The following is a 13,459-nucleotide window of genomic DNA, read 5'->3' as shown; positions in this document are numbered from 1 at the left end:
GCTCTAGCACCCCCCGTGACTGTTGTGAGTATAAATTAATGAATGAACAATTTTATGAATGAAGCTGTAGTTAGTGAATCGCGAATATGCGGGGGATAACTGCAGGGATTTTACAGGAAATTACGTTGAGGGAACACTACACACGCGGGGTGGGCGTAACCAGGAAACGAATTAACATTCCCGCAATTTTTAAAACAGAATCAACTTGGCAGGGGCGATCTGATTAACAATGGATTCATGTGATGGACCAACAAACGACTGGAAACACACGAAAGAAGCTGCTGCAAACTTTCGACGACTGCTTCTGTGCTCAAAATGGTAAGTTAATGCATTCTTGTCTTATATATCCGCTCACTACTTGTGCCTTTCTTTATGCACGAGTACATTTTGCCATGGAATAGTGTAAAAGCATGAAAAATCATTGTTTTAAATGCTAAAGAAAGTTATCTACCTATGTTTTGGGCCATATCTCATCATAGTTTGCGAGCAAAACAATAGATCTCTCCCTAAAAAAGGCTTCGAGTAATCTAATGACGTGTTGTCTTGTTGAGGTGACAATGTTCTGTTACCTTGGTGACGATTAATGGGGAAAAAGTGGGGAAAAGAGTTGATAAAGTGCTTTGTTTGTAACAGTCGTTTGCAACTTCTGTTTTCTTTTATTTGCAGTTCTCGGTTAATGAAGGATCCTGTTTGCCTCGGAACATGTGAACATATGCTATGCAGGTAAAGTGTCCATTACTCTGAGCCTTGCAAAAGAGCACATTTAACTGCAAATGATGTTGCAACAGCTTTACATCATTTGGTATTCATGTGTGCATACTGATTTATTTATATCAGCAAACGTTATGGAATTTGAAAGCACTCAACAACATACAGCACACAGGAAACAGTTGCACACCACATTAAAAGAGGAATGCAAGTTAACCAGCAGTAATACGCACTATCCCTGCACATAGTAAAATGCAAATGTTTTTTTAAATATTTTTGCATTATGCAAATATTAGCTTTCAGTCTAATAGATGTGGAGTGCATATACCTCAAATATAAAACTTACCCCGAATAAGTGTTTCATTCAAGTCAAAATGGAATGGATCTCTAGTTCTGTCACTGGTTGCCAATGAATTAAATGAGTGCCCTATAAAAACTTACAATGATATATTGTATATTGTATTTTTTTTATGTCATTGATCAGTTTTTACGCTCTCAGTCAATGTGAAATAGACGTCTGGCACCGTCATTGGCAGTTAAGACATGTTTTCTTTATAGGTCGTGTGCTGGCCCAAAGGCAGGAGATGGTTGTGTCATTTGTCAGAGCCCTTCCTGGGTAAAAGATATTCAAATCAACAGGCAGCTCAGCAGTATCGTAACCCACTTCTGTGCCTTGGATTCGACGTTAAACCCCTGTGAACAATCAGGTATATATGTTGCTTGGCTATAAAATGCCTCCCCTCAAATATATATTTATTTGCTTTCTTTCCATTGCCATGGTGGCAGACTCAAATATTTACATTATGGCACTGTGTGTGGACAGTTTTATCTTTATTTTCCTGCAGCATCCCTCTAATGACTATAATTATGGAATGTAATTAATCATGACCACGTTTGTGCACAGACCATGTGGTGGGTATACAAACAAAGCTTATAGTGGGTTTATTTTACTGAGAAATTGCAAAACTCTGTTTATGCCAGGTTTGTGCTGCAAGTCGGGTTTGGAATTAAGGAGCTTTTGACCATATGAAACTCTTGTAAACAGAAGTTGAAGCTTCTTAGATTTGATTAAAACACTTTGATGTACTGGCTAATAGATTTGAATAAAGAATATTTCTTCGATTGTTTTTTGAGTTGAATATATAAATATATATTTTTTCCTCATTATCTAGACTCGCCTGAAGGAATGCCGCCAGAAAATGAGAACACCATCTTAAAACACAAAAAGAACTTCAAGATTTGGTTCAGCCCTCGGAGCCGCAAAGTTCGCTGCATGGTAGAAAAAGCTCCAAAAGTCTTAATACCTGAAAGCAAGAAAAAAACAGCTGAACCACAGCCTAGTGCTTCAATGGCTAAAGTCCACGACATGACAGTTTTCAATTTCGCCTCATCTTCTCAGGACTCTTGCTCCTCTTCTCCAACAGCCACCAAAAACAATAATAGGGAAAAGAAGACAAATAAAAAAAACACTGGTAGAAGAAAGAAACCTGCGCAAAAAGCCACAAAGAAACGACAGAAACTGACAGTAAAAAAGACACTTGCTCTTATAAACAAGCAATGGATGATGACAGAGGATGAAAGTTCTATAGTGAAATCAGTTGAGAGGAGGTCAACTAAAAAGGTTTCCTTCCTGAGCCCTCCTCAAAAATGTGACAATGATCCCAACCTTGTCCCTGGCGATGGGAACTTGAAAGACAGTCTTGCAGAACGGAGTAGCGCTGCACATACCAACCCAACCTTGCTTTGTCAGAATGAATCAGACAGTGTTAAGAACGCACTGCTGGGTTCTGACTCCATCCCAATAATGTCGGGCACAAAACAAGCCAACCTAACATCTCCACAGCGTTCCTTGAAACGTTCAAGATTGGAAGATGTAGTTAACACCCTGGAGACCACACCCAAAAGGAAAATAGTATCATTGAGCACCTGTCGAAAATCACTTGGTCAAACATCTCCTACTGATATTAATACTATTCAGTCTTTTTCCAATACTAATAGTAAAATAACACCCCAAAGAGATGGAGATCAAAGTCCCCCAAGTGCAAGTATTGTGGGTAGAAAATCTCCAACTTTATTGAGACGCTGTAACTCAGGGAGCCCAGCAATCCTGAAGAAAAACCACAAAGGAGAGACCTTGCTACATTTAGCTGCGATAAAGGTAGGCTTTCTGATAGTATTAATATTTAGTGAAAATACATATGCTTAATTGAGCTAAGAAATTAATTGCCTCTCTTATTACTATTTTTATTTTATAGCGAGGTGTATTTTGTAAATTAAAATATACTAAATGTTGTTTTTAGGTGAGTTAAGATTTTTAAATAAATTCAATATAAGTCAATGCAGTCTAACTGGTTTTAGAGTAAACTGGTCATATATTCTTCCTTGATTTAAATTTGATCTATCCTTCAGGGTTCCAATCTCTAACTACCTCACCATGTAGTTCCAAAAGTGTTTTGACACTTCTTTTCTCACTTTCTCAGCTTCAAACATTTCAGGTGATGCAGAGATTCCTTAATAATCAAAAATAAAGTTGAAGACAGATTTAGGTTGAAATAAGTTGATAAGTTTCCAAACATTTTTCTAAATTCTGTTAACTTAACAGGACATGGTTTTGTTGGTTAGTAGGCTTTTGCAAATACTGCATCTGGTGATCATATATGCAACTAAAGCACAAAAAACAAGATTTTCAACAAAGCAATGAAAATTGCATTTGAATATGTTTCTTGTCTTGCTGTCTGACTTTTGTAGATCTTAAGTAACTTGTTCAATGGCATGCATACTATCAGATGTTTCACTTGACTATTCCTCATATTTGTGCTGGTGGAAATCTAATACTATTCCCTATATTTGGTTGGTGTTTTTCACAAAACTTGCTTTCTGATTAGCACTACAGTGCTCTTTATTTTTGGTCTCTAGACTACCTGATATTGGTGCTAAACTTGAAAGTTTCACTTTGTTGGGGGGCTGGAGGGGGGGGGGGGGGGGGGTCATGAGCAGATTTGCCATGTTTTGTTCATCCATTGTTATTGGTTTCTACAGGGGGATGTTGAGAAGGTCAATGAACTACTGGACCAGGGAGCTGACCCAAACTTGAAGGATAATGCAGGATGGACGCCATTGGTAAATGCATACATCCCATTTCTATCCAATCATAATTTATAAATCAGGTATGGCAGTCTTTATTTCAGAGGGTGGCACACTGTTCCACAAAGGGCCATTGTGGCTGTAGATTTACGTTCCAACCCATCAAGGGTACAACTTTTCACCAATTTGGTGTCCTATAAATGTAATCATGGATTGCAGTCTTCTTGTTTCTGCAGAAACCTCATTGGTTATGCTGTCTGGGTTGGCTCGGTTGGAACAAACCTGCACCCACACTGGCCCTTGAGGAGCCGTTTGCCCACCCATGCTTTAAGTTGTCGCCCAATTGCTGTAAGAAAGTATTGATTGGAATGTCTGAATTTGCATTTTGTCTGATGACTCCAGGCAAAACCTTGAGTCTAGCTCAACAATGGCCTAGATTCGACTTCCTCCCCAGTTTCTGTTTAGCATCCCACTTTGAGCTCATTTGCTTGAAGGAAGGCTGTTCTACAGCTGTCTACTTTGGCTGTAACTGAAAGAGTTGCAATCCATCAGGGCTTTTTGAGCAGTAGAAATTCTATCTTTGCCACTATTATAGAAGCCCTTCACACCGCAGTTTCATCTTCAGATGGTCCTCTTGAAGAAGAATTTTAATTTTGCAACTTGATGCTGATGTTTTTAGATAGCCACCTCCCTGATGATGTTGATTCAGAAGGGTCAATTTTATTTTCTTCCATTTTCAGCATGAGGCTTGCAACCTGGGTCATCTGATGGTAGTGAAGGCACTATTATCAAGGGGCGCCCTGTTAAACACTCCAGGCTATGAAAACTACTCTCCACTTCATGATGCTGTGCGAAATGGGCACATAGATATCGTCAAATTGCTGCTACAGTTTGGAGCCTCACAGAGTGTGCTGTAAGTTGTGTTTTTGTTTCTTTTATATTGGCATGCTTTTGCTTTTACGGTTCAGGATGAAGATGTTACATTGTAAGCGCGAGTCACTGGCAAGCAATTTTCAGCATGAAAAATTGCTTATTCTCGATACATACAAGGCCTTACAGCGAAAAGGTCCTTGAAAAAGCTAAGTGCAATGCTTTTGGAGTCTGATGTGGCCACAAATGACATGACAAAGAATAGTTAGAATACAGAGGACAGAATGCATCAAATGAATTCATTTTGGTGAAAGGTAAATATCCAGTCTGTAATCTTACCATTTTCTGATTTTGTTCATACGTAAAATCAGTAAAAGCCATTTAGGACATCTGCCTATGGAATCTCTAAATGAAGGCTAGCTTTGCAGCTATTGTAAATAAGTAACCACGCATGTTCTCTGCTTATGCGTAGTTATGTTAAAGGATGAAATTATATTCATGTGGTTAACTCATTTGCTGACATTGGCTACGATAGACGGACAATCCATTCTGAAGTGGGAGGGATGGCAGCGAATGAATGATTAAAGCGAATATTCACTCGCTGCTCTCCCACTCCAATTGGATTAGACACCTACTGGTGATAGTGATTTACCACTTTTGCCACTCAGTTGCTCTGTCAGTTGCAGCCAATAAGTTCATCATAAGCAAATTTTCCAAAATATATTACTCTGGCCTTTAGTGCTTTCAGTTTGCCGTCTCAAATATCCATTAATCTTTTTTTTGCACAGATTTTCATTCTTTTCAATGTCTCTTTCATGGACTAAATCAAAGAAATGGGCTTTTCTGGGTTTTTTGTGATCTATCTAGTGCCATTGCAACTATTTCTTCCCATGACTTTGACAAGTGCTGCTATAGAACCACTTATGGCTTCCTCACTCTTCTATTTTGGAGCAATAGCTTGTGAAAGATTGTTCGTGACTGCCATCCCCACTCTTCCCCACCCTCCCCACACTTCTCATGTGCAGCAGCATAAATCGGTTTGTGTGTGCGTAAAATTGTGTCAGGCACACTCAGTGTTTGTTTGTGTATTTGTTAATGTTGTGAGAGGTAAGAATACAAATGAAACATTTTATAGACCAGTAGACCTATTAATTGTCCCAGAGGTGTTTGTCTTTGCTGATGTCCAATTTTTCTAAAGACAACCAGCTGGGCTTGGTCCCTTTGACTTTAACGTTTGTATTTCTAACGCTATTATTTTAATGTGACAATTGCCTTTATCAATACTTGTATACTAAAGACAAGTCTTTAGAATAAATAGGGTTGTCCCAATCACATATTTTTGCACGTGACTCCCTAAAAAATGAAATTAAACTAAAGACAAGTGAGTAGTTCCAATGCTCAGCAGCCAAATTCAAAGTAGCAAGTAGTAGTATTTCTGGCCTTTGTGTAGTCAAATAGACTAATCCATCATAAAGTTATGATGATATTGTTTCTCTGACATCTTTCGGCCCTGTACTCCCACTTTTTTTTTATGATCATTTAGGTTTCCTTTTTGCAAACATCCTAGTAGTTTGACAATAATCCCTTTATTCATTCTTGAGTTACCTTGAACACACTTGGAGACAAACAGAGCCGAATACAAGTATAGATAATTCCACCTTCCCTAGGCTTCACCCAATGGCGGAGGTCATGAATGCATCCCAAATAGAGAACCTTTTAAATTCTGATCCCCTGAAATTGGCATGAGTGGGATTTCTAATCACGTGATAGTGTTGGGAACATCTCACAAAGAAAAATGGGTAATTTAGTGTAACACTAGGCCTGGCACTGTCATCTGTTTTTTAACAAACCTAATTACTGTAACTATACACCATATTAACTATAATTGACATTTTAAATGTTCTTTACAGTAATCTTCATGGCAAGCGGCCTGCAGACTATGCTGTAAGTCGGGAGATGCTCGACATTTTCCAGGATTCATCTGGGAAATCCCAAGATCCTCTTACATCTATGGACAGTCCGGGTAGTCTCTCTCTGGTATGTCTACTTGTTTTGTTTCCTTTCTAATTACATCTTTATTTTGTCAGCAGTTTTGATTCTAAATTGCCTGTCCTCATGTAGGGGGATAGTTGTGTGAAGCAAGATGACATTGTTTTGTTCCTGTCAAGCAAGTTGCCGCAAACAGGCCAGCGTCAATTCGCCAAGCTGACCCAGCTTTTGGACGCAAAGATAACGAAATCTTTTAATACTTCAGGTAGGGTTTTTACCTTGTTGACTAAAAAAAATGATTTTTAATATCTGCCTCCTTTTAGACAAATCCTTCACTTGCATATTACAACCGGAGTACACAGTTTCACTTGCATTTATACTGCGATATATGGAAAACTGTGCTCATCAAAACTTGATTTTAGTCCTGGGCCTAGGAACATAATTAATTAGAACTAGTAAAATTATGTTTGGGGTACTGTTTTTCTTCTATTTTTACTTTTGTTTTACTTGTATGGTCCATGAAAACCCATTTCTATATTTTGTTTATTAATGCTCCTTTCATTTTTTTATGTAAAAACAAAAGTGTGATTCTTTGAGTTTATTTATTGAAGAGAGGGACAACACATTAACACATCAATGTAAATGTGCAAAATCATGTGAGTTTATTTAGAATAAGTGTTTAAGGATACTATTAGGGAATCTTTGATATTTTAGAACTGTTACATTGATACTAAAGACATCTGTTGCTTTGGGATATTTGAGGCCAGCCGTAGCTATGTGCAGATTAAGAATGGGTTTATCTGTGTTCAGTATTGTTGATGGATGATATTCTAACTGCGGAATGTTGTTTGATGTCAGTTCTTAAAGGAGTCTATAAAATAATCATTTAAAGTTGTGGCAAAAGGCGCATATGATGATCAGGCGTAATGTCGTCTTGAGAAGATTGAAGTTTTTATGAGGGCGCTTTATAGTGCGTAAAATTTGGTATTTTACTACATTGGTAAACTTTATATGTCAAACTTGTTGTTTCAATAAGATTATATGTTGCTATTTCCCAGTAAGTCATATCATCGTGCCAGAAGAACCCCTCCCACGCACTTACTCCATCCTCCTCGGACTTCTTGCTGGCTGCTGGATTGTCAAGTACAGCTGTGAGTAAATGTAATATTGAGTAGCTTCCCATTTGATTGCCATTTGGAAAGTCCTCATCAAATTTTAACTGCATTCTTCCTATTACATATGTTTTACAAACTTGTGAATTCTGGTCTTATGCATCTCCTAAAGTGTGATTTGTCTACACTTGTTTGATAATCTAAGAGTAAGAGTTCTAACTTCCATGGAATGCCAGATTGTTGTAACAGATGCTGCACAGCTTGCATACCAAATGCACTCTTCATCTTGCCTATATTTTCCATTGACCTTAGAAACAATTCTGACCCACTTAACAACAATTCTTAGATGTTGTGCTTGTGTAAACATCAGCTAGTTTGATAGCTTCAGGTTTTGTTTAATTGACACATTGTGAGGGATAATACAATTTTAATATTAGACAAATTTAACATACCTAATATTTTTACTCCCTTTTTGGACATAACAAGCCAGCCACCCTCTTTGTACTTAAAGTTAAAAAAATAATTTGCTGATTTGTACCACACAATACCAGTGCCCAGGAATGCTGCATCTAGTAAGTGTAATTACTTGAGCGTGTCTATATCGGGTTGCGTGACTGCCTGAGTTCTGTTATTCTCCCCCAGTAAGTCCATTTGAGCCACAATTCTCATTTTAATGTGCGGTTGCTTTACGTAGTGCAATATGCCGAGAGAGAGAGAGAGAGAGAGAGAGAGAGAGAGAGAAAAAAACGTTTTTTTCCTTCTCAGAGGCTGAGCACCCGACACAGCTTGTCTCCCCCTTGACAGTCACAGTGACATGCTATCTGTTTTTGTCCATGTGCCCGAGTCCTTGCTCACATAAGGCAGTTGAGCTGTCATTGCCACCTGTCTTGGTGCGCTACTGCTGTCATGCTGACCGAGACCTGGCATGCCTTTTGATTCCATAACAACCTCAAAGTGCGTTTTAGTTTAAAACTTTCTTAAAACACAAAAAAATACTCAATTGATACAATCAGTTTTAGAACAAAGATTCAGAAAATAAATTACATTGCTTGTGCCAAACTCGGATAATACCCTGAATTATTGGTCCAGGCAAACAAAACTAATGTTGAACAATCTTGTTTACGCTACATCCTGACTCATTTATAGGTAATATTCTGATCACTTGTATTTTTTTAGTTTTTTTAAGGTTTTATCAATATTCCAGACAGCTATTTAATTTGTCATTTTTTAAAATCCTAAATCCTTGTTATTCATTCACATTATCTGATGATCTCCACATTCTTAGTTTATCTCGTGTAATCTACACCTATTTTCTCCATTATGTGAATATTTAATCAAGACCATATTTGAAATAGGTTCCGCATCAAAAATTGTACTATAAAAATTGTTTATACAGCTCTATATATTAAAAAATGAAAATAAATGACCCATATACCGTTTTATTTGATGTAATGTAATCAAGAACAACTATACAATAATTAAATTATTTTCGTTAGGTGACGCAAGTACCAGAATTCTACTTGAAATGCCTTCCAATTCTGCATTTAGGCTTTGTTACAGTAATTAGCTAAAATGTTAATGACACCGAAACAATTAGTGCCGTTATCTGGAACAATTAACTCAAGCGACTCTCGTTCAAATGCACTTTCTGAAATGAATCCTAACATGTGCAATATCTATCTGCATTGGAGATGATGACAGTCTTTTTTTATCAGTAAAACCACCAATAGATTTTTTTTTAAATTGATGATGGGGAACATTATGGAATGGATTGCAAACTTTGTAATGGAAATGTAAGAAATAGAAAGATATTAAGTTATAAAAATTGAGTTCCTTTTGATGTTCATTTCCAATCAAGCGATTTAAAGATCATTTCAAAGCTAATCTCCACCACACATGATATCACACATGTTACAACTCATTTCAGAGTGCATCTGGCTGCTTATCGCAGACTTAACACTTGATTACAGATCAGAACGAATGTATTCTTCACACTGTAGTAATCCATTGCCACTTGCAGACTAAAACGAAATCAGACGGTTTACTGCCACATTCCTGTAATTTCACCTTCAGGATGCAGACAAGGAAAATGTTCAAAATCTGCCCAAACACAATATAACTCAAACTAGGGCTGCATCACTAAAGGAATGGTACCTTGGGCAGATTTTTTGTCAAGCAAGTGCTGTTTGCCAGCACTTGAAGTCTTCCAACTAATAAACAACATTAGCTTTGTCGTCAACTATTTCCAGTCAATGTAATTAGTGGTGGGTTTGATTTTTTTTTCATTGATGCTAGGGGTGGAGGCTTGTTTGCAGACAGGCAAGCGGATGCCAGAAATTGAGCACGAAGCAGGAGAAGGCCCCCGGCGGAGTCGCATAAACCAGTGCAGTTTGGTAAATAAGAGTCTTGAATTATTTTGTGACTCTAAAACGAGTCATCTATATTTCTATTGAAAATGTTAAGGAATTTACAGTACATTAGTTGATATTAAAAGTAGAAATGACTATAGAGAAGGTTGAATCAATATATTTTGTTTAAATTTGAACATATCATTTAAAAAAAAAAGGATATTGGTGGGGTATTTTTTTTTAATTCGATGCATTGGAAATCTCAGTAGAAAAAAAATCAAGTTGGAAACAGTTCATAGAAAAACCAAAGGGAAGGACAGTTTGACACATAAACACATTTATTTCTTATTATGTGTTAACCGTAGCTCCCTCCACTCTTCGATGGTTGTTTCTTCTTCCTGTTGGGCTCCTTCAAGTCGCCTAAAAAGAATGAGCTGGTCAAGCTGCTCCGTGACAGTGGAGGTCAACTCCTGATTCGGCAGCCCAAACCTGATAGTGATGTGACTCAAACCGTCAGTGCGGCCGCCTATCATGCTTTGCCAGGATCAGATCAGGCACTTTGCACCCATTATATCATCTTTGACAATCAGGGTTCTCATAGGCCCGCCATGGTTCGTAAAGGTAAAGTTTGGTCCGCTCCCTCCACTTGGATTATTGATTGCATAGCATCTTTCCAACTCCTTCCAGTACCAAACCTTGCACTGCCCTAATCCTTTTTAACACTAACTTCAATGAAAAGGTTGTATTTCTGTAGTACAACTTCTGAGGAGACATTGCCATTATGTGCATGAATTAAAATGCAAATCATATTTAGAATGATTTTTTTTTCTTTTCCAAAACGGAAGCTTTTTTCAATAGTCATATGTTCGGAGTTGTGGGTTTATGTTTTTAATTACCTGGCAATTGTGAGCACACAAGTTAGAATAAGGTATTGCTTGGGATATATCAATTTGCATGCAATAGGTCCAAAAATTGCTAGTTTTTATGTTAATTTGACAAAATGAAAGTGTTAACTTGATGTTCTAATTTTTTCTTTATGATTTTTAGCCATTATGTTAATGTAATGTGATAAATGGCCATTATGGAAACAATAAAAGTAGCTTTACATGTAGACTACAGTTTGATAGCATGAGTGTTGCTATATGTTTACGCTTTCTGAGTTAATGAGATTCACAATAATTTGAAAAGGCTTATTCCATGAATGTCTATTGATCTCAGAGTCATACAGTAGGTTTCCCTTTAATGTCTAATTTGTCATGAGGTAGACTGGGAGGAAAAACTAAATGTTGGCTGAAAATATCACTGAATTGTTTTTTTTCTACATTATCATCGATCCCTTTAATTACGCATTATGCCACTTACGGCAAGCAGTTTCCAATGTTATCTTACATGTTTAAAATTCAGGTTACTGATTTGTCAATATCCCCAACATGAATGATGGCAATCATTTAGTTGAGATGAAAAGAAAATGCACAAATAACACCCAATTAAATTTTTTTTACTTGAATTTAAAGACTAAATACAAAGTCAAGGAAGGTGTGTATTCTGAATACACCAATCACATGTAAATTATATTCAAGAGCTACTGGTTTAAATGCTATTGATTGCTCTGTGCTGCTAAAATTCCTCCTCTTGTCTCCACTGAGCTGCAGGAGGCGGTTAAATGATTAGAGGCAAACAAACACTTCTAATGAAACCACAGTTGATGTCCTTGAATGTAGATAAACCTTGATATCTTTTCACTCCTCTCACACATTTGTTTGAAAGATACTTTCTGTTATATTGACAAGTGAGGCCATCTGAGAACCAGTTGGTGTAGTGGTTCTGTTTTGGTTCTGGAAAGGTGACTCTGAATGATGCATTGCTATGCAAACTGCTCTGCTGTGCTTTTTGTGAATGGATTCACAATTATAATGTGAAAAATATTTTTGGTGGCTCTACTACTCGATTTTTGGTGTCGTTGTCAGGATTTTATTTGATTGGCTTGTGTTTGCATATATATATTTGCTTGAAACTAAGAATATGCTGTCCTTTAGTATTAAACCTGCTCAGGGCTCTCAAACTTAATTATAAACAACAGAAAATGTGTATGGTCAGAATGCAGTTTGGATGCTTTCTCAGCAGTGGTTCTCCTTGCAAGTGAAAATTCTAAAAGACTGTCTTTTCTTCTTTATTTCTACATGAAATTGCGAATGTCAAATGGCGAACCTGACAATACTGTAGCTCACGTTAGTGGAAAATTTGAGCATTGTCATTTCCACTGTTGTAAAGCCTACTTAGAATGTCCTCTTTTAGTTAAGAAAAAAAAAGGAAGGGAAAATTACTTTACAAATCCACAGTCCAACGTATTACGTTGTTGCGAAATGGACATCGAAAGCCAATTGATTGGACTGATTAAATCAATGCACCATTTGTGATGGCTTTGTAATTATCTGTCCAATGACGGTCAAGGCTTTGCCTGATTCCGTTCCAATCTAACTTGGACAAGCTTCCTTCTGGTGAAGGAAAACGGCTGCTTATTAATGATTGAACCTTTTGTGCTTTTTCCACAAAGCCAAAATAAAACAACCTTCATTTATCCTTTTAGAACTAAAAGGCATCAGTGGGGGCAGCCATCTCTTAAAGCTTTTTTTCTTTTCATCTAGCACTCCGCAGTTTTTTCTTTTGTTGCCGCTCGGTACAGTAATTCCAATTTGTATCAGCACATATACATGTACTGAAGGTTTCAATATGTATTAGGGAGATAATTAGCTGTTTATTTGTCTTAAAATGTCTGAGGTGCTATGGTTGTGATTTATAATCCAAAGGTGTCTTCATACCTCAAGCCAGATGAATGGGGATGAATGGCCACTTGTCTTTTTGCCTAGACTTTTAAATCAGAGCTGCTTAATAATAGATATGAATATCACACAGTTTTTGAACCCCAGATTTAACCTACCAATTGCTGTTGTACATTGATGCTACAACCGCCCATAAGTCATTGGTCTCTATCTGATTTTCATTTCGATCTAATTATAAGGTGCCAGATGCTGCAATTAGGTGGATCATCAATCAGTACGCAAGATGAGGCTCTAAAAAGTTCAGGAGAAGAGATAATTTGCAGAATTCAAATCATACATGATGTGACTGCTTTGCTGGATAGCAAGTTTGAGTTTGCATGTGAATACTTTTCATTTAAAAAAAAATAATGGGTTGTGAACCTTACCTGAACCCATCTGATTTCATGAAATGCAACATTGTGCCAGGGTCTAGTTGGAGTAGGGTTAGGGTTAGCCTCTTCATCATACTCAATTAATTTGGAGATATAATTTCGAGGCAGGCCAGTGGAACGAGTGGCTAGCGCGTTGG

General features: G+C 37.3%; 1 protein-coding gene across 1 annotated transcript; it reads left to right on the top strand.

The window, feature by feature from the left end:
* Positions 1-148: 148 nt before the first annotated feature.
* On the top strand, positions 149-12,036 carry bard1 (BRCA1 associated RING domain 1). The gene is made up of 11 exons (XM_077728445.1): positions 149-318; positions 667-723; positions 1,267-1,415; positions 1,881-2,866; positions 3,748-3,828; positions 4,533-4,705; positions 6,573-6,699; positions 6,784-6,916; positions 7,710-7,802; positions 10,059-10,156; positions 10,477-12,036. Exons 1-11 carry the CDS (start codon positions 230-232, stop codon positions 10,819-10,821), a joined length of 2,331 nt encoding a protein of 776 aa, XP_077584571.1. The 5' UTR covers positions 149-229; the 3' UTR covers positions 10,822-12,036.
* The last annotated feature ends 1,423 nt before the right edge of the window (positions 12,037-13,459 follow it).

This window comes from Stigmatopora nigra, chromosome 11 (assembly GCF_051989575.1).
Source record: "Stigmatopora nigra isolate UIUO_SnigA chromosome 11, RoL_Snig_1.1, whole genome shotgun sequence".
In the NCBI taxonomy this organism is placed as follows: Eukaryota; Metazoa; Chordata; class Actinopteri; order Syngnathiformes; family Syngnathidae; genus Stigmatopora; species Stigmatopora nigra.
Note: the sequence above shows the minus strand (reverse complement) of the source record. Positions and strands in the feature narration are given on the sequence as shown.